General features: G+C 38.5%; 1 protein-coding gene across 2 annotated transcripts in view; it reads right to left on the bottom strand.

The window, feature by feature from the left end:
- Positions 1-336: 336 nt before the first annotated feature.
- Positions 337-22710, bottom strand: part of ANO6 (anoctamin 6) — a 178019-nt gene continuing 155645 nt past the window's right edge. For both annotated transcript variants that reach the window (XM_033116822.1, XM_033116823.1), the window contains exons 14-20: positions 22151-22320; positions 21854-21951; positions 17663-17793; positions 12074-12279; positions 7850-8052; positions 6329-6434; positions 337-1528 (exon numbers count right to left, since the gene is read on the bottom strand). In XM_033116822.1, coding sequence (XP_032972713.1) covers positions 1322-1528; positions 6329-6434; positions 7850-8052; positions 12074-12279; positions 17663-17793; positions 21854-21951; positions 22151-22320 — 1121 coding nt within the window. In that variant the 3' untranslated portion in view covers positions 337-1321. The remainder of the gene's footprint in view (positions 1529-6328; positions 6435-7849; positions 8053-12073; positions 12280-17662; positions 17794-21853; positions 21952-22150; positions 22321-22710) is intronic.

Raw genomic sequence — 22710 nt, 5'->3', positions numbered from 1 at the left:
GTCTCCTTTCTTGATTGGGAATAACCTGGGTCTTCTCCTGTCTTTCTCCTCCCTTCCCACAAATGCTCCCCTGGTATAAACAAGCAATTACAAACAAGTTACTGGACTGGGAATAGGAAAATGGAGGGTGCAAGCAGCTAGCTAACTATGGCAGATACTTTGGGATGCTGATCACTTGGACATGCAAAATCCCTGCGGGAAGGTGCTCCCCTCTGGGAACACCGTGTGGCTCACAATTAGGGCACTTGGTGTTCTCTCAATCATGCACACACAGCTTCATGTCACAATGGCTGTATAGCGAGCCATTCTCCATGGTGCTTGTGATTTGTAATACTGTATGTTCCTCCTGCAGCTAATAAATAAAGGGCAACTGGTGGGAAATTGATGGGCTTATTTCTTCCAGACCATTATGTTGATAATGTAATTTTAATCATTTGATTTCATTTTTTTCAAGAAACTACACCTCTTTAGAAGAGGTAAATTAATTAACCTGATCAATAGGCGTTACAAGTTTATTTCAATCTAACTTTCCCAGCTTTTGTAATCTTATTCCCTTGAGGGTTGCAAAGCAGTCAACATTGATTAGGCACAGTACATGCTAGGACTGCTCCTGGAAGATAAAAGGTGTCACTGTGTATTAGTACAAATATGCTTCAGAACCTTGCAATTTTTATTCCAATCCATTAAGAGTATTTCTTTGAGATGGAAAGATAGGACAAAATTAAGAGTGAAACTATTTCCCGTTAACTGAGGTTTCCTTTTCTGTAGGGATGTGATAATATACCTAAATATCATGAATTCTTGACTCTATTTGCCACTTAATACAGCATTCTGAGTTAGCAATTTTTAATCATGCAAAAGATAGTATGTCTTGTCTTTAATGATGCCATTGTAAGGGAATAACTCTGGAACAATCTGGCAAAGTGTAGAAATGAAACACTACCTAAAAATAAAGATCATGGGTTTGAGAACAGAAATGAATGAAGTAATCACAGGGAAAAAAAGAATCCATTCTGCTTTAGAAGGGGTGTTTTTAAAGCACATTAAGAGACTTTTTCTGTGATACTGAAATTCCAATTTATCAAAAAAGGTAACATTTTAGGTTTTCCAGGTGATTAGTTTTATGCCCTTCTTGATCTAAGTTTTACATTTTCCAGTTCCTGCGTCGCTAGCTGAAACTGAAAAATAATCTACATGAAAATGGCAATAGTCAAAGACTCATATTTGCCAAAGTGACTGAACTTAAACATTCTCATTAGAGATTCATAATATTTTTTGACAGAGCAAAATTCTTTAAAGTGCTTCTCAGAACATAAAGCTCTTATTCTAATTTTGGTCGTAAATTGTTATCGACTGCTTCTACTATCCTCTCAGCCAAGAACCCCATATTTTTTGTCATGTCTTTGAGGTGATTCTCATGAAGAAGCTTTTGGGTTAGGTATTTTTCTCTCTTGATCTTGCTCTTCGTGCTTTTCGATACGTCTGGAATTGCATATGAAATGAAAAATTTCACAGAGTAGATGACATGCTGAAGGAGAGAAGAAGAAAAAAGTCAACCACAAAGCTATGGAGGGGAACAGAGTTCCTGTCATTTACTTTAGCTGGTCATTATGGCAGTGTGTGTGGACAAGGTGGTGGGCATTCGGCACGTCCATCCCGTCTCTCCTGCCATGATGTGGCTCTGCCAAGGAGTTACATTGTTCCTTTATATATTTCAAGGATATTAGGTGATATGTAGGAAAGAATATATCTAATAGCTCTAACACTCATCATGACACTGACAATGCTGTAGTTTTGTGTGTGCGCCTTCCTAGCTCGTTCCCAAGCCTCTTCCTCAAAGGTAAACACACCATCTGTGCAAGTATATCACTTTTACTTTTGAAAAAAAACAGTTTAACAAAATATGTATATATCCCCCATAACACATTGTTTAGTCTTGCTTGATGTGACCTTTATAAAACTCATAATGTGATAGATGAAAAAAATGTTTTCATTCAAAAGTAGTTTTTAAGATTTATCAGTGTTACCGAGCACGACGATCGTCCATTCATTTTCACTTCTGTACGGCATTCCATTGTTTGAATGTACTATAATTTATTCGTTTCTAGTTTTTGTACGAGAAACAATGATGCTGGATATGTTCTGGCACTGGGATTCTGAGCACATCTGTGAGAGTTTCTCAAGGGTATGCACGTAGTCCCAACTGCTGAGACTCTACGTAACATGAATGTTCAATTTTACAAGATGGTACCAAAGTGTTTTCCAAGGCATTTATACCAGCTTGCACTCCCCCCGGCAGTGTGGGACGGTTTCAGCTGCTCTGCATCCTTGCCAGCACTTGTTATCATCAGACTTTTTTTCCCTTAACCAACAGTGATTATGAAAGGTACTTTCACTTTGGTCTTGCTTTGCATTTCTCTGACGACTAAGGAGGGTGAACACCTTTATATTTATTCAGTATTCAAAAATTCCTGACCTAGCAAGGGCATAGAGATAGTATGCAATAAACATAATTTAAAACAAGTAAATTATACATGCTGTTAAAAAGTGATAAGAGCTATGGGAAAATAGTAAAGCAGAGTAAAAATTATTGTATTATGGTGGGAAGTGAATTTAAAATGGATTTTGTATAGATTAGTGGATGTGTCACATTGAGCAAAGACTTGCAGGAGGTGAGGGAATTAGCCACGCAGATATCAAGAGGAAAGCCATTCGAGGCAAAGGGAATAGCCAGTGCCAAGTCGATATGGTGGAAGCCTGCAGGCTGTGGTCCAGGAATGGCAAGGCTGGAGTGAAGGGAGCAAGGAGGAGAGAAGGGGCATCAGAGAGGTAACGGAGTGGGGCCAAATTGTGTAAGGCCTTGTATGTCATTGTAAGGACTGTGGCTTTTACTCTGAGTGAGACATGAAGACAACAGAAAGCCGAGCGAGAAGACTGTTGCCTTCATTTTGGCAAGAAATGATGGTGGCTGTGACCTGTGGTAGCAACAGAGTTGGTAAAAAGGTGTCAGATCTGTGAAAAAGCCAATAGGACTGGATGTGGGGTAAGTGGGGGAGAGAAAACAAGGAATTGCCATGATTGAGAGTGGGAAGACTGACTGTGGATGGAACCGATTTAGGGCAGGGTAGGGAGAAGAACATTAAAAGTGACTTTAAGCAAACATGGGAATTTGGGGCTGTATATTGGAGATATCTGTTAGCTATCCAAGCAGAAAAGTCAAGTAAGGAGTTGGAGTCATGAGTTGAGTTCAGAAGAGAGTTGTTTTAGGATAGCCACTTGTGACTCATTGGCATATAGATGGCATTTAAAGCCCAAACACTGCATCAGATCATCAAAGCTGTGAGTAGAGAGAAAAGCAGACAACCAAGGAATGAGCCCTAGGACATTCAGGAGAGACGGAAGGGGCTGGAAAAGAAATTAAGAGACTGCCTAGGGAGGTCCGAGGAAAGGAAGAAAAAAAAATGTTTTCTTAGGAGCCAAGTGAGGAAGAATTTCAAGGAAGAGAGCGTGAGCAGCTGTGTTAAAGGCTTCTGATAAGTAAGGTAATGTGAGGGTGGAGAATATTTTGAGATGAGAGAGAGATGAGTGTGTTTGAATGATGGAAATTACATAGTAAAGAGGCAAAAATTGATGCTGTAGGAAAGAGGGTTTTTCCCCCCATCTGTTTCTGAGGTAGGTAATTTTTATAGATATGTGGATTTTCTGTTACACTACCCTTGCATTTCTGTGATATAGTCAATGTGGTATGATGCCATCTTTTAAAAATATATTGCTAGAGTCAGTCTGCACATCTTCCTAATAGGTGAGATTAGCTTATAATTTTCTTTTTCTATTCATGTCTGATTTTAGGATCTAAAAGGAGAGTATTTCCTTTTTGTGATAGATGGAGGAGTTTGTATAAGACTGAAATAATCTGTTCTAGAAAGTTTGTATCACTCTCCTATAAAACCATGTGGACTGGTAGTTTCATTGTGGAAAGATTCTTCAGTTACTCAAGGTTTACAGTTACCTTCTTGAGCATTTTGAAGATATTAGACTACTCTCTTCTGACTTCCATATTGCTGTTAAAAAGTGCTCTTTCTCATTTTAATTTTCTTTGTCCGTCATCTGTCTTTGGTTACTTTTAACGTCTTTGGTGTGCTACATTTTCCTTATAATGTGTGTAAGTGTGGATTTTTTTATCTCTTCTGCTTAATTTTTTTTGTGTGGGAAAAATTTTAGCCAATAACTGCAAATATTACCTCTCCTCCATTTTTTTTCATCCTATGATTTTTTTTTGGAAAGCTGGTCCTCATTGTGTCTTCCTTATTGCTTAACTTCTTTCTCATATGTTCCATTTTCTTATCTCCTGTGATGTGTTAGGGGTAATTTTTTCAGACTTATCTGCCAATTCACTAATTCTCCCTTCAGTTTAAGCCATGTTAGTTTTTCATTTCAATAATTGTATATTTTCATTTCTAAAAGTTCTATTTATTTTTCAAAATTGCCATGTCATTGTTCATAGTTTCTTATTGTTTGCTCAGTTTTGATCGTCATTTATTAGTTTAAACATTTTTACGTACAGTTAATTTATATTCCTTATCTGATCATTCAAACTCTTGACGTTATTGAGGGTTCAAGTCAGTTGTTTTTTTCCAGCTGAATCTCACTCATGAATGTCATTGATCTTTGATTATAAGCTCATATTTGAGATTTCTCAATATAATTCTCATATTTATCAATCTGAGAAAAACCTGGGGTCTAAATTGAAGACACTTTTCTCCAGAAAAGATATACATTTCCTTCTGCTCTGGGACAAATTTAGCCCCTTTTGGGGTCTCTGGCTTAATCTAAGAGTCTCAAGCTCAGCTTTTTCACTTCACTTCTGACCCAAGTCTTGGTCTCCTTGAGCTTTCAGATGGAGGCATGATAACAGCAGTTGTTCTCAGAGCACTCCTGAACTTTAGGGGTGCTCACTACTCTATTTTCGCAAATCATCTCCCCCCACCCCCTTTGTAGACTCTCCTCCCTTCTAGTGAGCTCAGAAATGCACAGGAAACTATGTTTTAAGCTGATTCTAAAGGTTTCGTAGGGAGATAGGCCCTCACAGTATCTAGGCCACCATGACATCAAAATTACAAGTTCGAAACACTTTGGCAACAACAGATTTTAATATAAACTAGTGACTCTTGCTGATATATTAGATACTGTACTTCAGGAATCCAGTTGTAATGGTCAGCTAATGAGGAATTATTTTCTTCTGTTAGTGTTTGGTCGCTATTAAAAAAAACCCTAGAAAACTTATACCACTTCTTTCCTAACAGATTCTGATTTTGTTTGGAGAAAACCAAATATATCCTGTCTCAGACTTCTTCACTTCTAGGAGGAACCATGTGCTATAGTTCTAGCCAATGAGATATAGAGGGCAGGCTGCTCTGGTGGCTTCTGGCAAAGCATTTTCTTTCCTGACAGGAACAGATATGGCTAGCATTGCCCTTCTCCTCCTCCTTGCCTAGAACACAAACATATTATCTGGAATTGCAGCATTCAGACTGCAACCATAAAGTGATACTCAGTGAGAGGAAACCTAGAAAACCAGAGATGTGGTCCTTATATCAGTGAGCTGGTATTGATTCAGGAGTAATCACCGACTACCAGTGAACTTTATGTGAGAAAAATCAACCCTTGTTTGTTTAAGCCACTACAGATGGGTTTCCTGTTTCTTGCAGCTAAATGTAATCCTCACTCACCACACCAATCAAGCAACTACTAAGGCTTTGGAAGTTGGTAGTTAGTTATTCACTCAGTGTAAGAAGTAAAGCTGGCTAGATCAATTTCAAATGTATAGCTCCCTTAGTCATTTTTCAGAGCTGGTTAATTTTAGGGACATGAAAAAAAAAACTATTGTAAGAAGGCATATTATGGAAATCAATAAAAATATGAAAGTCAATAAAAACACTTCATAATACAAACAAAATTATTATAGCAATAAAAGTTTCTCAAGGCAGCAATCCCATATGCTCCATCTTGAATAAGTCCCTTCTCAGGTTAACATGCAGCCCTGTGCCTTGCTCCCAAAGGCACTCAATTAATACTGAATTGAAAAGAACTGAATCCCCTTAGCACACAACATGCTTTTAACTTTTAAAGCAGATAAGCAACTCCATTTAATTAATGAGAGCTTCACGGGTATTCTCAGGTCAAATCTGATTAATAAATATCCTAAAATAATTATTAGCAAGAGATAAGAATGTATTGTACGTTTTAAGTCAGAGTTGGCAACACTTAAAGCTAATAAAGGGTCTATAAATACACTGCCTTATTAACTATTTCAAAGTACTTCTCCTACCTCCATGACAATGATAAAAGCCAGCTTGGCTGCAATCACATGCCAATAGTAGATGTTGTGTTTATATTCTTGTGGGTGTCCTGGAGGGTACCGGAAATCACGATACCTGGAAATAAAATAGAGGCAGATCAGGAGATTATCCTTTTTGGTCAAAGGCTGTAAACAAGGGCCCATTTAGAAAGAGGTCATATTTAATACAATGCTCTTTTAAATTGGACATCACATAAATTTGTCCAAGAGTTTAATTTGGTAGTAAAACCCTGAAATAACTATTCCAGTAATACTTCATTTTACATACAATAGGAAAATCATGGTAATAACAGATTCCAGCTCTATAAAAAGAGAACAAAAGTACCTTAAATTTTTTGATAAGAGTTTTATCCCTGCTTCCTCAAGAGTATAACTAAAACAATTTAGCATATTTTCAGAAACGTGCTTACAAATTTATTTATATGGTGTCATAGATTTACATGGTGTCATCAGGGTTCACTCAGCTAAGGGGCTATCTCTCCCTGTAGAAAGTACTATCTGCTTATTATAATTTTCCTCCTAATTTCCCTGTTGTCAGATGTCTGTGCTACTGCTGGTAGTGTTTCTCCCTCAGGTAGCTTATCTCTAATTTTCTGCCTGTAACCTATTAGACCTAGAAGTATTTAAGTATTCTTTAGAATTACGGAAAGTAAAAGTAAGCAGATTCAATGTGGGATTCTGAAGCGGCCCTACTATGTGTAACTTTTACTATGTGAAACATTTATTTGGGTCTTATTTCTGGTGTCTTAGTTGTGTTGTTGGGAATTTGAATCAGAAGGCTTTGAGGAGTTAAACTAAATGAATTTTAAAGTCTCCTGTAGGTTTAAGACTCTGATTGAACACAAAACCTCAATGAACTATACAGTCTACAAACTTTATCAACTGATAATCTAGTTGATGTATACTGTCCACAGTTGATCTTACCAGCCATTAGAATCAATGCCGAGAGCTTTGGAATACCCTTAGAGAATACTGCCGGGCTGCGCTGAGGCATTCATTCGCATTTCTTGTCTTTGTATTCCTTTAAATGAGGGTGCTGGTTTGTAGTTCACCATTGTCAGATTGTGCTTGAATAACACATTAGTCATAACTCAATTATCTTGCTTTTTGGAACTCTCCGAGTTTCCTCATTTCTTAGATATAAGACTTTTCTCCTGGATCAGTCTCTCCCTGTAATCATTTGAAACTCTCATCTTTAAACCAACCTTGCTTTATGGTTCGGCTTGAAAGCTCTAACCCTATTTTGTATTAACTTTTATATCTTATCCTTTTTTAAGTTGAATTGAAAAGAAAGCTGGGAAAAGAAGTCTCTAGCAATTTTATTTAAATGATACCATATAGAATTACATTTAATTCTATGTGGTATTAATTACATTACATTAATACCACATGTAATTACATTAATACCACATAGAATTAAAAGGACTTTTACATTATAATAAAAGTTCTTTAAAAGATGAAGTACATTTTTAAACCCATAGCAGAACTTGCCTGCATGTGGTGTGGTTACCAAGCCCAGTGTATGGGTTTCCTTTGCTTCTGTTTTTGTAGTCTGCGATGTTGAAGAAGGAGAGGCTATTGTTGATGTATCCCTCCATGGTGTAGTGGGGGTGGTCGCCATAGGGAGGGACGGAGAAGGACCAGTAGTACACCAGGCGGGGAATCATGTCTGATGTGAAAGCAATGATCATGGCCTGTGTTGGGAGGAAAACAAGAAAGGGGGCATTAATTTAGAGCCTTTATAGCTTTGGCTACCAAACAGGCCAGAATTACGTTTTCATCAATTTAAAAAAAAAATTAAAAATTCAGAAACCTTAATTGTTTCCTAACTATATCTATAATAAATGGAGATAGTGAATATCCTAAAATCTTTGAGCAGCTGATTTAAAATAGTAGAACAGTTTACTGTTCTTTTGGTCTTCAATTCTAAGAAATGTGCAGTTCAAAAGCCAACGCTTGACAGTTGCCTGTTACGTTTCTTAAGTACAGTAAGAATAATTGTAGATTCTGGTATTGCGGATAACTTGAGAGTTACCTGCATATAACATATGTAAATTATATTTTTAAAAACTAGAATATAACAAAATTCAATCAACCTTGGAGCTCTATTCAACATAATTTAAATCTTTTACGATTTAGATGTAGAAGGCCCTTTTGTATATGTAACATTAAGGTCAACGTTCTGAAAATAATTGGGCTTTATAGAATTCCTTTGTAGAGTAAATAATACAAAACTGATTTTTTTACCACTTGCCTCTTAAAAATGGAATGTAAACTGCATAAAGTATGATTTCCTTGATCTAAATTAATAATGGCTTTTACATTCATATTTTTTCTCCTATAGTATATTGACCTGTTTAAACAAGTCAACCCATAATCTGATTTATTTTAAACCCTCAGTATATACTTAGGTATGTTGCTTCATTAGAAAGCAATAATTTTAAAATTAATTTTAATAAAATGTAGGTAGCAAAAAAACAATATTGGGTTGCTCCATTCACACAGTCAAGTAATGATGTCTATTTTGTTAGATCTAGTGTCTGAGCCTCTAAACTTCCAAAAGATATAATGGATAAAGTTATGAACATTATAAATTATCAAATAATAAAGTTTCATGTGCTCCCAAGTTAAAGGTATGAATATGGGTCAAACTTAAACCTGGGTCTGTGTCAGGCAGACATCTATTAGGAAGTCAAGCTTTTATGAATTACATGAATTTTCTCTAAAATTCTTTAATCTGGCCTTTAAGCTCTCTCCAATGTGAAAAACTGGTTTAAAGGAAGGAGAAAGTCAAAAATATATTTTAATCCAAATTCTATGTGAAAAAACAAAGCTAAATGATTCGGTCATTTACTGAAGCAGAAGAACAGACATGTGTTTGGCAGACAACATGATTCTGAATAGTATTTATCTGAACATATGGTTTAGACACAATGAGACCACAAGCCAACAAACAAGATCTCAGGCAAAGCAAGAAAAACAACTAAGGGGCTTTTCTATTGCAAAATTTCCCCCCTATTGCCAGCTTTTTCATTTCCTCTGAAATGAAATATTTGTGTATTTGTGTGTGTGTGTCTGCCTGCCTGCCTGTGGTAGCGGTGTAAGACAAGAATATTTCACTTTTTTCCCGATTTCAATAGATTAAAATTTTTATCATTTAACTGAACTATGGCTTTTTATAGAATCACCTGCAGATGTGCTTTAGGAAGCTACAAAAATTCCAACAAGGAAGATAATTCTATTATCTTCTGACAAGATACTTTTTCCTCCTAAACTGAGCTGCTCTGAGACATGCTGCAAGAGTACAAATAAATGCAGTGTGCCTCGTTTCCCATGCTGTTCCAAACACAATTTTCCATTTATATCAAAATAAATTAAAATTGCTCTTCAATAGCAGATGCTCTGGCATGATACGACAATGTCAATTCAGCTTATTTATTGAGCCAGCAGCTTTTAAATGAATGATTTTATAACAAACTCTTGCGTGATGTCCATTCTCATCCCCGGTGGCTATTCTCTCCTTCCTACAGGTAGAAGTTCTCCCATTATGGGAAGTTAGCCCTCCCTCGTATGTTAGACTGGGGAGGCACACATCAGGTATGTGAGGGGATAATATACATGTTTAATTCCTACAAATACATACAGGACCTGCATCGTGAAAGCTGTAACAAATCCTAATAATATGGAAAAAAGGAACGTCCATCGTTTAATGAGTTATCTAATAAGCAGTTTTCCTGGGGTGTAAAATGCCTAAGTTACAAGAAGAAAAGAACCTGGGTAAGAACCAGCAGCACCAATGAGCGGGTGTGTGTGTGGCTGTGTGCGCGCACACACACACACATAAAGTAGCCCTGAAAAAACGGCCAAGACTTCATCTGGGCTAATGCAGTGGAGCCAGGCTGGGATACTAGGAAACATGCTTAATACAATCAAAGCAGAATGCTTGAGGAATGGGGGGTGTGAGTCAATTGAATTTTCTGGTTAGCTGAAGGTCAAAGAAAAACACTTTTAGTTTCAAACCTTGTTGCTGAAATTTTTCCTACAGCACGTAAGTCCACGTTCCTGCCTTACTTAGAGTAATACAACATATTGAACATGACAGATTCATTCTCTCATGACTGTGGAACTGGAAAGGCCTCACTGTCATGCTTCTGCCCATCAGTCTTCATTTCGCAGCACAGTGGATATTGAAGGTGTGGGCTGTTTGGGTGAATGGAAACTGATATAACCTAGCAGTTGTTTGTGTGTGTGATTTGCAACTTTCTCCAAAAAGGAGGAATAGCATGCAATTCAGATAAATTGAGGGTTCTTGGGGGTGACCCCTGGGTTCCAGATAACTTGTTTTATTGTGTAAAGCTGTAACCATACTCAGACAGTGACACGCTATAAAATTCTTGTGCCTCTAGTTTAGGCACCTGTCAAAGTCTACTCAGAGTCACTGATAATGATGAGTAATTAAGATGATAAAATAGCAGCTAACATTCCACAAGGAGCAGGCTCTGTGCATTCCATACATTAACTTTCTGAATTCCCTAACCACCCTTTGTGGTATATAATAGTCTTAAAATATGTGATAGGGAATTGTTCAACTTACAAATGATAAAATGAAGCTCTGAAGTGTAATGCCTGGTCCAATGTCATGCAGCTGGGAAGCTGCAGTGCTAGGAGCTGGAGCTTGGGTCTGCCCCGACTCTGCAGTGCTCAGCAGCTTCCCTCATCCAGGAGCCAAATTTTGTTCTGCTTCCACAAGTGCTTGTGGGAAAGGCTGGGGACTCAGGGGGAGTGTAGCTTGATTAAGAAATTAAAACTGAGATATCACTTTGTTGGGGATTGTGACCTGGGAGTGAAATGAGAGAGGAAATAGTCCTGGTTAGCAGTATTTTAGGGGGAAGGAGGTCCACTGATGAGCTGGCATGGGAATTGCTCTGAGAGCTCCCTGTTGGATTGTGGGGTAAGAAAGAGACTGACTGTTCAGACAGGTCCATGATCAATCAGGTTGTAAACAACTGAGTTCTGTTCCCTCACAGCTGGAGTACACAGGGTATGAGGCTGCTTAGCTAATGACCAGCGAACAAGTGGCGAGCATAGACTAATGCGTGTGGGGTGGGAGGGAGATAGAAGACCTGCCCTAAACCCACCTCCCTGAGGAACCTCTGCCCTAGCAGACAAGGAAGGTAACACAGGATTAGGAATGCACGAAGTGTTCACATTCATCATCAAACAGTTAATATTTTAAGTTGATCATTTGGAATATACAACAAAATATGGTGGAATGATAGCTGTTATTTTAGGACCCTCAAATTCTAAATGGATAGATTTCTATGTCCATTATAAAAACACTTTTGGATAACTCCTTTTATATACTCACATGAGGATTCAAAGAGTCGGTACTTATTGTTATTACTATTACCATGTTTCTATCGAACAAAAACTTCACTAAATGTGAAGCAATAGTATAATGGTTAGTCTTCTTAGCAACTGCCTCTGTAAGAGGTCTTGAATTTGTAAGTTACAAAATATAACTATAAACAAACAATTAAAATACATTAAAGAATAACAATTACAGTTATAACAACTATTGTTGATATGAATGACAGTCTTGGCATCGGTCTCCCATTTTAAGAAATACCAAACATTTGACTCCTCAGGTAGCAACGCTAATGCAATTTCAGACTTTTCAAGATCTTTTCTCTGTGAAGCCTGGGTTTTACTCACATTGGTCACCACAGCCAGAATTGCTATTCCTTGCATGATGGGCTGCCATGCTCCGATGTCTTGGGCTTTTTCTGGCACCATGCGTCTATACTGGGTGGTCATTTTCCACGCGTCCACTCTTATTTCCAATATATTGTTCACCAGCGCCAACAGAGGGGCCAGTGGAAAAGAGGCCACAAATAAGGTGACGAACCCAAACTGAATAACTGTCAATGGAATGGACACACATCATGGAGTGGTGGATGGATGGAAGGACAACATTTCCTTTACTTTTATAAAGAAAGAGAAAGGCAAACAACACACTAAACCCCACCTAGAACAGACATCTATGGTAATAACAGTGTTCAACGGTGACAGTATCCAAACAAAACACATATATGAGATCTTTGGGAAAAAGACAAATTACAGCCTGTTTCTTTCACATATATGCATACACTTAATAGGAATAATATTATTTAAAAACCTTAAATCAACCAAAGCTATATGCTTGTAAATAATCTTGGGATACTCTAAGCATATTTTCCATTCTTAGTGTTGAAATAATAGAATGTTGGAAGATGATTCGAGATTCAGGATTAAAAAATATATATTGTGGCAGTATCTAACAAGTTAAAAGAAATGTACCTTTGGGAGGACTATACTTAAAGAATATTGGAGGAAATATGCTGAAAATAGGCCAATGGGCCAGCTCCTCTGAGTCTGGCAATGCAAGTGCAGCACATTCAGAGAATTTGTGATATTACAAATCACAGTAATGTATATGATACGAGTGTCTTACTCAGTCAAAATATAATCCTTTAGGAATTTTCATCTTGAAGTTTTAGTCTGTGGTTACAGTAAGTCAAGATTCAGGTGGTGGCTTAGAAGTGCTTTTCTCCTTGTCTGTAATTTCCACGGCATGTACCATGTATACACTATGCCATACTGTACTTTTCAGTTTTAGACCCCTCCCTCCTAACTGGCAGACCTTTAAAGTAAACTAGTACAGGTATGTAACGAAGGCTGGATGAGCAGAAAATGTACTGCCCCTTTAGGGCACTTCTCAGACAAGGGGGAGGGACCATGCTGGCCAGGAAGGGCAAGACGGTGGAGAGGTGGCGAGGTAGGAGGAGCTGGCATGTGCGGCTGGTCTGAGAGGCCAGGGTGTGTTATAGATGAGCAGACAGGGCTGAAAAGATCTGACACGTCTCCAGACCAGGCAGGAATGGTCACATTCAGTGAAATCAGAGAGGCAAGAGAGGCAAGGACCAGAGTTGGTGATGTCATAGAGTCAGCAGCATAGCAGTGATGTCAACATCTGTGTCTATGACTTATCTAACCCCAAATGAACGTATCCACCTACAGCAGCCACGCAAGTAACAGGAATGAACAGAATGGGTGCCGTCAACTGTAAACTGGTGAACTGGCAAAGTACATGTCCTAATGGAAGGGACCACTCCTAGCTTCCCTGTTGGAAGGAGGGCCCAATGTTGCCAGATCTCATTATTCAAGAGAAGCCAGAAATTCGGACTATATTAGCAATAAACTCCGTTAAAAATCCCCCCAAAATAAAATAAACCATTTAGAATGATAGCAAAAGCGCAGACTATTTAGAAATACATTAGTGAGAAATGTGAAGACATGATAATTGACTTAAAAAAATAAAGTAAAACAAATAATGACGAGTGAATGGTAGAATGTATCATACTCTTAATTGGGCAGACTTGTTTGGGGACATAACAAACTTTTCCTCCAAAATGCAATTTAGAATTTGAATGTAAATTTAGTTTATAATCCCAAATGGATTTCAGAAAAAAGGATGAAAGGTGATGCTAAAATTCTTCAAGAAATATACACAAGCACCCGAGTGAAATAACGAGGACGGATGTTTGAACGGATAGTATTAGGGAACATTCTAAAAAAACAATAAAATGGGACCAGTTCTAGGAACTATTAATATATATCATAATGCTATGGTAATTCACACAGTTTAGAGCAGGTGTGATAATAGCATGAATTAAACAGAAAAGATGCAGATATTCAGGGGATTTTAATATATTATAAAAGTGATACTTCAAATCAGTAGATTCAAGTATTGGATCAATTAGCTGAGTCACTGGGAAAACTGATTTGGAGTCCTCACTTTTGACACCAAAATAAATATACCAGATGGTATAATCTGTTCTGATATTCAAGCGAGAAGGACTTTCTAAACACCTTTTGAAACCAGGAACAAAAGGTAAGAAGAACAAGAAAGCAAAGACCTATCAATTCAGCAAGGCAAAAATTTACGCCCATTGGAAAAATAAAACCCTTGCTGGAACTTTTTCATGACCCTATACCACTCACTGATACTTTGCATGCTGTCTTTTTCACTTTAAAGTCCAGTTTCTTGAAGAAGTGCCTACATTGATTGTCTCTCCACCATTCATTCCTGCCTGAAAGCTTTCTATCCTACTGTAGCCCTCACCACTGCACTGAAACGAGGCTCTTGCTAAATTCACAGGTGGCTGCATATTCCAAAGCCAGTGTACATTTCAGCGCTTATTTAGCTGATCACTAGGCAGCTTTTGATATGGCCATTTTACTGTCTGTGGAAAGTTTCTCCCTCTTTGATTTTTGTTTTACTTAAATAATTTTAAAAAGCCAAGGTGTGTGTGTATCTCTGTGTGTGTATATGTATATATATGTGTACACACACACACACACACTTTTTTTAAGGCTACCTACTATAGTGCTTTTTCCCCTTTTGGAAAGCTCACGCTGCAAAGACAAGGAAATGTCAGTGCAGGTGGTGGACAGAAACAGAGCAGAGATGAGAGATGGGGGAAGACAGCTTGAGTTCTGGACAGTGTGTGTGGGAGGGGTGGGTATGTGTAGCACTGGAGAGAGAGGAAAAGAAAAAGATGGGTGCAAGGAGATGTTGAACAACAAGTCATATTATAGTAAATTAAATGGAGAAAATAATATGAGAGTCATTGTTTCAACAGATTTTTAACATGGCAGGGTGGAAGAGGAAGTACCAGAGACAAATAGGGCCCACTTCGTCACTTTCCTGATATTTCATTTATGGCACCTGCCCAGTGGGAAGGCATCCTCATGTTCCTGAGACACTGGTGTGTCTGCTGTGCTCTAAATACAAAGCGGTGTCTTATGACTTCCAGATTGAAAGACTGACAGACTATTTCTCTTACGTCCTGTGTCTGAGTTCTGAGAAATCAGGACCAGACACTTAGGGAGGCAATTTTGGTTAACACCCCAGGGTTACTCTAATAATCTCAAGGGATGGTGGGGAATTCACTAAATAAAAAGCAATTTCCCTCAGAGAACACTCCCCCCACCCAAACCATATGCTGTCCAGAACTCGGTGGGGTTGGCTGGGCACTGTTAATGTAAACTCAGCTAACAGTTGTATGTGTGTGTTGAAACTCCAAGCTCCAGTCTCTTAGATAAATATTTATGAGCACTAGGTCCAGCAGTGGTGCTCCAGCTGAGGACGGAAAAATGGAAAGGCTTTGCTAGCTACCTCCAGCAGGAACCATCTAGCCAGGGAAAGAGGCATGCATACAATCACATGCCAAAAAGACAAAAATCAAGTTAATGCCTGGAGAAAAGAGCAGCTCATCTGTGTGAAAAGTTGAGGGTCATTGCTGAGGTCTGGCCAGAACTCCTGATAGAAAGGAAGAGAAAGGTATTTCGGGCCAAAGGGGAACAGAACTGGTGGCTGGGGACAAGGCCTAAGCAAGGGTGGAGGGTTTGTCAAAAGATGTTCCCCTTCATAATGAAAAAGGTAGATGGTGGTATCATTAATGGATGTGGGGAAAACAGAAAGGAGGAGGAAACTGTGTGGTGATGTCACCATCACCAAAGGAACTCTATTTATTTTAGAGGAACAAAAATAATTCAAGAGGCACTTGGAAAGTCTATCTCCCACAAACTAAAAGAACAAAAAATCGATTTCACTCTGGTGCTGAATACAGAATAACAGACTTCCTGTTCTCAGAAATTAATTTTTCTATTCCAATAGGTACTATTTGGATAATAGGAAAACAATTTAATAAATCTAAAAAAGTCTGTAACAGTTGTTATTCCATCTTTCCTTGTAGGGTAGAGTAGGGCCAGGCCTAATTACTTAGTTAGTAATTATTTTAATGAGACTAAGAAACTCTAAAAGTCCCATCAACTTCTCCCCAAAACATGACCTCTCAATGTCATTTACCTGACTAATCAACTACAGGAAAAAATAACTTGAAGTTTTTTGGGAGTGCTAAAATAACGAATGATTTCTACCCAAAAATGTTTATTAATAATGTTGATAATAGTTCCTTAAGAAATATTTGTAATTATGATTTATTTTAAGATAACTGATAATTGTCTTGTAGTCCTTCTGAAGATAAACAGAATAAATCAATAAACATAGTTTCTACATTATACATGGCAGCTACACCCTTAATCGAATGTGGTCACAAAATACAACAAAGCAAAAATGAAATTCAAATCAGACTCCAGGCTGCAAAGCATTGTTGACTAAAAAAGCTGCAGGATGAACTTTTTACTCACTGAAGGAAACAGATGTGTTTCCACGCATAATGTATATTTTTAAAAGCAATTATTTTATATATAGAATGTGATTTAATAAAAAACCGCTCTCTCTCTCTCTGCAGACTTATAAGCAAGAAGCACAAAGGGGTGTCTTTACAAACACAAACCCCTAAGCATAAATGCAAGACCTGTCAACCAAAATGTTGTACCTCCTTTCTATTCTCCTAAGCTTAAAAAAAAAAAAAAATTGTAATTCAGTGCAATGGTTAGCTGAAAGGGCACAGATACAAAACATCTATTGGATATAAGCATGTCATGCATAATAGAAAAGATGGTGTTTCCTATGGAAATCTATTTTGAGATGCATCCATTTAAAGGCAACTGAGAGCTCAAAATCAAGTTCCACTGATGAGAAACAGAGCACAAGCAAATACTACACAAATGGACAAAGACATTCAGGAAGATCCTGTGCTAAATCTTAATTCCAGACCAGAAAAATGGTTCTGAATTCAAGCCAGTGCTTAGCCATGAGGTCACTCCAGGAACCGGGCAGAAAACACGGGCCAGAAGAAACAGACACACTGTCAAAGGCAGTGTGAGGTGTGAAGGGGAGGTGGGTGCCATGAACGCTTCTGTGACAAGAAGTAACATGCTCCTGCAGGTTTTCTGTACCAGCTTGCTGAAGTGACTCAGTTCGGAAGTGTATCGGCCAACAGCTGTGCCTGCATGGACTCCACCCCAAGCTGCATCACATCTAATAATAGTTCTCAGTTCATTCTCCGACAACATGGTTAGGATGCTCTGAGAATTAATGGTGAAGACGTACCTCAATGACTATTCTGTTTCATTGGTAATACATCTTTAGCTTTGTACAAACATAAATACTGACAAAGAGACACAGTCACCTTATTTGAAAGCCTGACTGTATAATTTTATCTAGTGGAGAAAAACATCCTCCTCTTCATTTCAATATGCGAAATAATTATTTGGCTTCATAAGCCATACTTCTGGGATCCAAAACATGCTCCAGTACAATTTACAGCACCTACAACTTCACTCGTGACTTACTCATTTCGAGATATTCATAAAACAATCCCAGTCTGCCCATGAGTTGCAGATGGTAGTCCTGTTCCCATCGTGGGGTTATCTTCTCTGAGCCTGAAACTGTGCCATAGCGTCCAATCAGATTCTTGATCCACCTGCCAAAAAGATCAAATTATTATATCAATTAGGACACTATCAGATCAAGGTCGACATCTCAGGTGGAATACATCATCTTCCCAATAAATTAGTTTTTTATTTGCATGCCAAATCTCTCATTTCTGCCTCCCCACCCAAAAATATTTTGAAAAACAGTAGTGACTGTGTACTTTGGTTTATCAAAATTCTAACTGCTATGTTTTCTCTTACTGCCTTTTCATGTGGGCAGTTTAGTTTTTTAAAAGACACTGTCCCTCATTTGATTAACTTTATTTTTTTTCATTTCCGTGCTATTATCCAAAATAGTCTTTCCAGTATGGAAATCACCAAAAGAAATACAGGCATAGGATGTGAGCTGGTGGTAAGTGCTGTGGAGAAAAATAAAATAGGACAAGGAGTGGAGAGTGTTTGCATTTGTGGGAGGGAGGAGTGGGAATGATGGCAGGGAGGCCTCACTAAGAGTGACATTTGAATAGATATGAAGGAGGCAACCGGGCAGGGGAAAAGTGACAACAGAGACGTGGAGGCAGGAGCCCGCCTCCCACGTGTGATGGACAGTATGGGGGGTGGTGGTCCAGGACTAGTACTAGGAAACGAGTCTGGGGGGAGGGGTGATGAAGAAACCATTGGGAGGATTTGGGCATTTTTTACTCTGAGGGAATTGGGGAGCCACTGAGGGGCACTGAGAGAAAAGTGACATACTTTAGCATTAGATAAAACAGGTCTAAGACCCTATTTTAAGCTGAATAGATCAAGGACCAGAGACGTGAAACACTTTCTCAAAGTCACAGTGCAGAGCTAAGAGAAAACAGCCTTGGAGGGTGGCCCAGGGCTCTACCCACTACTGGATACTGTCCCCACAGAGCTGTCTTTTTGTCTCTTCTTATATGGTAAGTTTTTCTCTTTCTCAAAGCCTGTGTCCCACATAAGTGCTTCCCCGTTTTTTATGGCGAAATTTCCTGGAAAGAAACCGAAGTTGGCAGTGAAGTGAGGGGTGCACCTGTGGCAGAGAGAACCGTTGTTCCCTAGAGCAACAGCTGGCTTGTGGGTTTATTTGTGGAGTTCATCAGAAGAGGCACAGCAAACAACTTCAAAACTGGATATAAACATCTCACTAAGCTTCGGCTGATTAAAGAACTTGTTTGTATGGATTTCAAATTCGGACAATGAGGCTTCACAGTACTCTAAAGACGGTTGTACACACACACACACACACACACACACACACACACGGTGTAAGATATGAATTACAAATAGCTCACCATGCTGGGTTTCCTAGTGCTACTGATGTCAGCGTTAACTTTTCACTGACCACTTCCCGGATTTTACTAAGGGAAGGTTTCTCTGAAACAGAACATGCCTCTGGCTTCACAATCTCCCCACTTCTTTCTCTCCTATGATATTAGGGACATAGCACAGGGATATGGTCTCAGACACCCCAGAATCCACACTTCATTGCTCACTCCCTGTTTAACTTTGGTCAGTCAAGTTCAAAAAAATAGGGTGACAAAACCTACACTGCCCAGGGTTGCTGTCAGGATTAAATGATTCAAAGCACCCTTGTGTGGGATCTTCTTTTGACCAATGCACGTTTACTGGTGGAGGCCAACTGTAAATACAGCCTAAAGTACTTAGAATCTTGGCTCAGGGACACAATGCTTTTTGGACGGGTGGATCTGACTGCAGCACTTGTAAGAACAGGGAACATTAGTGTTTCTTCCTATGCTCCAACCCAAAGCTCTGTAATCAGTCAAGTCTGGGAATCTGCAGTTTTACAGACATTCCAGGGGCCTTGTGATGTAGGTGGCACCAAGGACACACATGTCCATCCCCCTTCGTGATACCCACATTTGAGATTATTGGTTTCTATTGGTTTATTCTTTTGCTCTGCCTCATACTTCCAGCCTCAACCTCTTGCTGAATCCTCTCCAGGGCCCATAAAAGCAGGTCTTTACTATTACTGGGGCCCCAAACCTATCACAATTTGGATTCAGGATGACACTTCTGTTCTGGCAGTCACTTGTGTGACTAATCTGCTACTTTCCTCTTGCACTCCACTGCCTTCCCTCACCCATGATAGGCCACATTAAGTCTTTCTGAATACTATGTTTCCCTGAAAATAAGACCTAGCTGGACCATCAGCTCTAACGCATCTTTTGGAGCAAAAATTAATATAAGACCTGGTTTTATTTTCCTATAATATAAGACCGGGTATAATATAATATAATATAATATAATATAATATAATATAATATAATACCGGGTCTTATATAAGACCGGGTCTTATATTAATTTTTGCTCCAAAAGACACATTAGAGCTGATTTCCGGCTAGGTCTTATTTGAAGGGAAACATGGTAGCTTTCTTTTCTGAGATACAGACTCTGTGCCTCCTGTTCAGTCTTTCTCAGTTGAACCACTCATCTGTAGAAGGAAATCTTGGGTCATAGTCCATCCATCATGATCCTTGGTCTATTGGGTTGTGATTCCAGTGCTGGGATATCAATCTTGACTGCACATGAGAATCACCTAGAGAAGGTTTTAAAAATAGACACCAGACCCTTCTTCCCCTGGCCAAGGTTGGAAGCATCCTACTGTTATCAGGGGTTACAAAATAATTTCTTTAGGAATTTACCATGCGTATAAGCATAACAGCATCATGATAAATTGCCCTTTACTAAAGCACAATGTGAAGTACTTTGTACCTCATTTGCTCTTTGTATCTTCATTATCATATTTAATCCACATACTACAAATAATCACCATTTCTATTTAGGACATTCCCCAGTATTCCCACTTGCTAATTTGAATACAAGCATCCTTTACTCTCTGAATCTATTTTATTCCTGAGTTTACTGTTCCTGAATTTGAAAAGTGAGTGTGGATAGTGAGGGATACCTGTGTTGAGCGTTCTCTTATGTCAGGTCTTTGGTTCATCCTCTAGCCAAATCATGTAAGAGAAAATATCCCTTCTCAAGATACCAGTTCAATTTTCTTTTAAGTAGTACATATCCATTGTAGAAAATAGAGAAAACATACAAAGGAAGAAATTATGGCCACTCATTATCTCAACACCAAAGGATGATACTACTGGCATTTTGGATATTTAACTCCATTTCCTTAATATTTTAACATAAAAATTTCTCCAGAGTGAGTTGTGTAACACAGGAATCTTGCTAGCCTTTTGTCAAGTATGCACAGAATAACATTCCCAGGAATGCCTCAAATATCAAAATACTAAGTGAAGGTAGAAAGGCCAAAGACCTCTGAGCTTGTTCTCCGGGTCCAACAAACAGTTTACCAATGTTATGTATTTGAAACATATGAGTAACTCACTCACTCAGTTGGTGCTGAGAGAGCCTACCAAATGCCAGGTACTGATCTAGGTGCTAGAAAGACTCCAAAGGGAACCTAATCACAGTGTCAGATATGCTTCTTCATTTGTTCCAAGAATCCTAGCCAAGGACCTCAGGTGGGGTTAAGGGTGGAGGAAGGTAAGTTTATGGTGGAATTCACTTTACTTCATCCTTTTGACATACTTAAAGGGCATGAAAACAGCTGCTGACTTACAAGGCCTTTCTCCCCCTTTCTGTGTATTTTTGGGATGGGTGTCCTTTTGGGTGGCAAGAGTAACTAATATATCCTTCGTATGTTAGGATTCTGTATGAAAAAAGTTAGAAGGAAACTGGCACCTCTACACACAGAAGAAGCTTTGATGAGAAGAGCCCAAGCCACACTCTAATTTGGATAACATTTGGCATTCCCAGTTTTCAAACAAAGGAAAGCTATTCAAAACATACTACCTAAATATTTTAGGCCAAGAGTAGAAATATCAGAAGGCACGGTTCAGGTCACTGTAATTTGCCACAATGGGCTTACCTGAAGTGAAGGTATAAACATGGATCCATTTACATTGTTGGTTGGACCACCTTATCTGGAGATTTTTAATAAGCACAGAGTCGTCTACTTCATTTTAGAGGTGGGCAGGCATGCAGCTATGTGGACGGGCGGGCTGTGTTATCCCCCGTCCTATCCCCAAGATCATACAACTTAATACTCACGGAAATAACACCTCTTGTATGTTATTCCAGATTGCTTTTCCTCCCATGATTATTGTCAGCTGTGTTGTCAGTTCAAGGAGACAGCCACCTGGGTCACACTGGAATATTAAAAAGAAAAATCTCATTTAAATTTTAGATGGGTCTAACATGAAATAGAGTCCTCAATTTCTTTTTTTTCTGATGTTCTGTTTAGGCTAAAAAAAAAGTCTAAGAATGTACAATGAAGAAATGCTGGGCAACTGAGAGAAAACACCAAGCAGCTTACATTGTCAAGAGAATATAATTCTATATTCATACCTCTTCATTTCTATATTTTCCCAGCCAATAAACAGGATCTCCTGGATAACCTACAAATTTTCCCTTAAAGAATGCAATGTAGAAACACGAAGAGTAGTAGTTGACAAACTGGAATAAGAACATCTTCATCGTTAGGCTATTTTCATAATCAGTCTGGGTCCTTGGGAGTTCTGTAGTTAAAGCAAAGAAAATAAGACTTTAAAATTGTGAACAGCTTTGAGACCCTAATCAAAGACACTGATAAATGAGTTAACATGTTAAAAAAAAAAATCACACTGTTTCCATTTCAGCTGTCTTGAATTCCTTAATATAGCTACTTGTGTTAATTCAAGTTTACACATTGTTATAAGAGTTTCTCCCCCATAAATACAATATTCCACAGGGCAAAAAATATGCAACTGTTCCTTAAAATTTACAAGCACGATGTTATCAAATGGTCAGGAACTGTCTTTTCTTAGGTCTAAACAGACAGAAAATGGTCATTGAACAGGCTGCTAAATGATATTTCCTTGTCTTCCTGAATCTCAATAAGGTTGGTGTTGAAGAAAACAAATAAAACA

Source organism: Rhinolophus ferrumequinum, chromosome 10 (genome assembly GCF_004115265.2).
Source record: "Rhinolophus ferrumequinum isolate MPI-CBG mRhiFer1 chromosome 10, mRhiFer1_v1.p, whole genome shotgun sequence".
In the NCBI taxonomy this organism is placed as follows: Eukaryota; Metazoa; Chordata; class Mammalia; order Chiroptera; family Rhinolophidae; genus Rhinolophus; species Rhinolophus ferrumequinum.
Note: the sequence above shows the minus strand (reverse complement) of the source record. Positions and strands in the feature narration are given on the sequence as shown.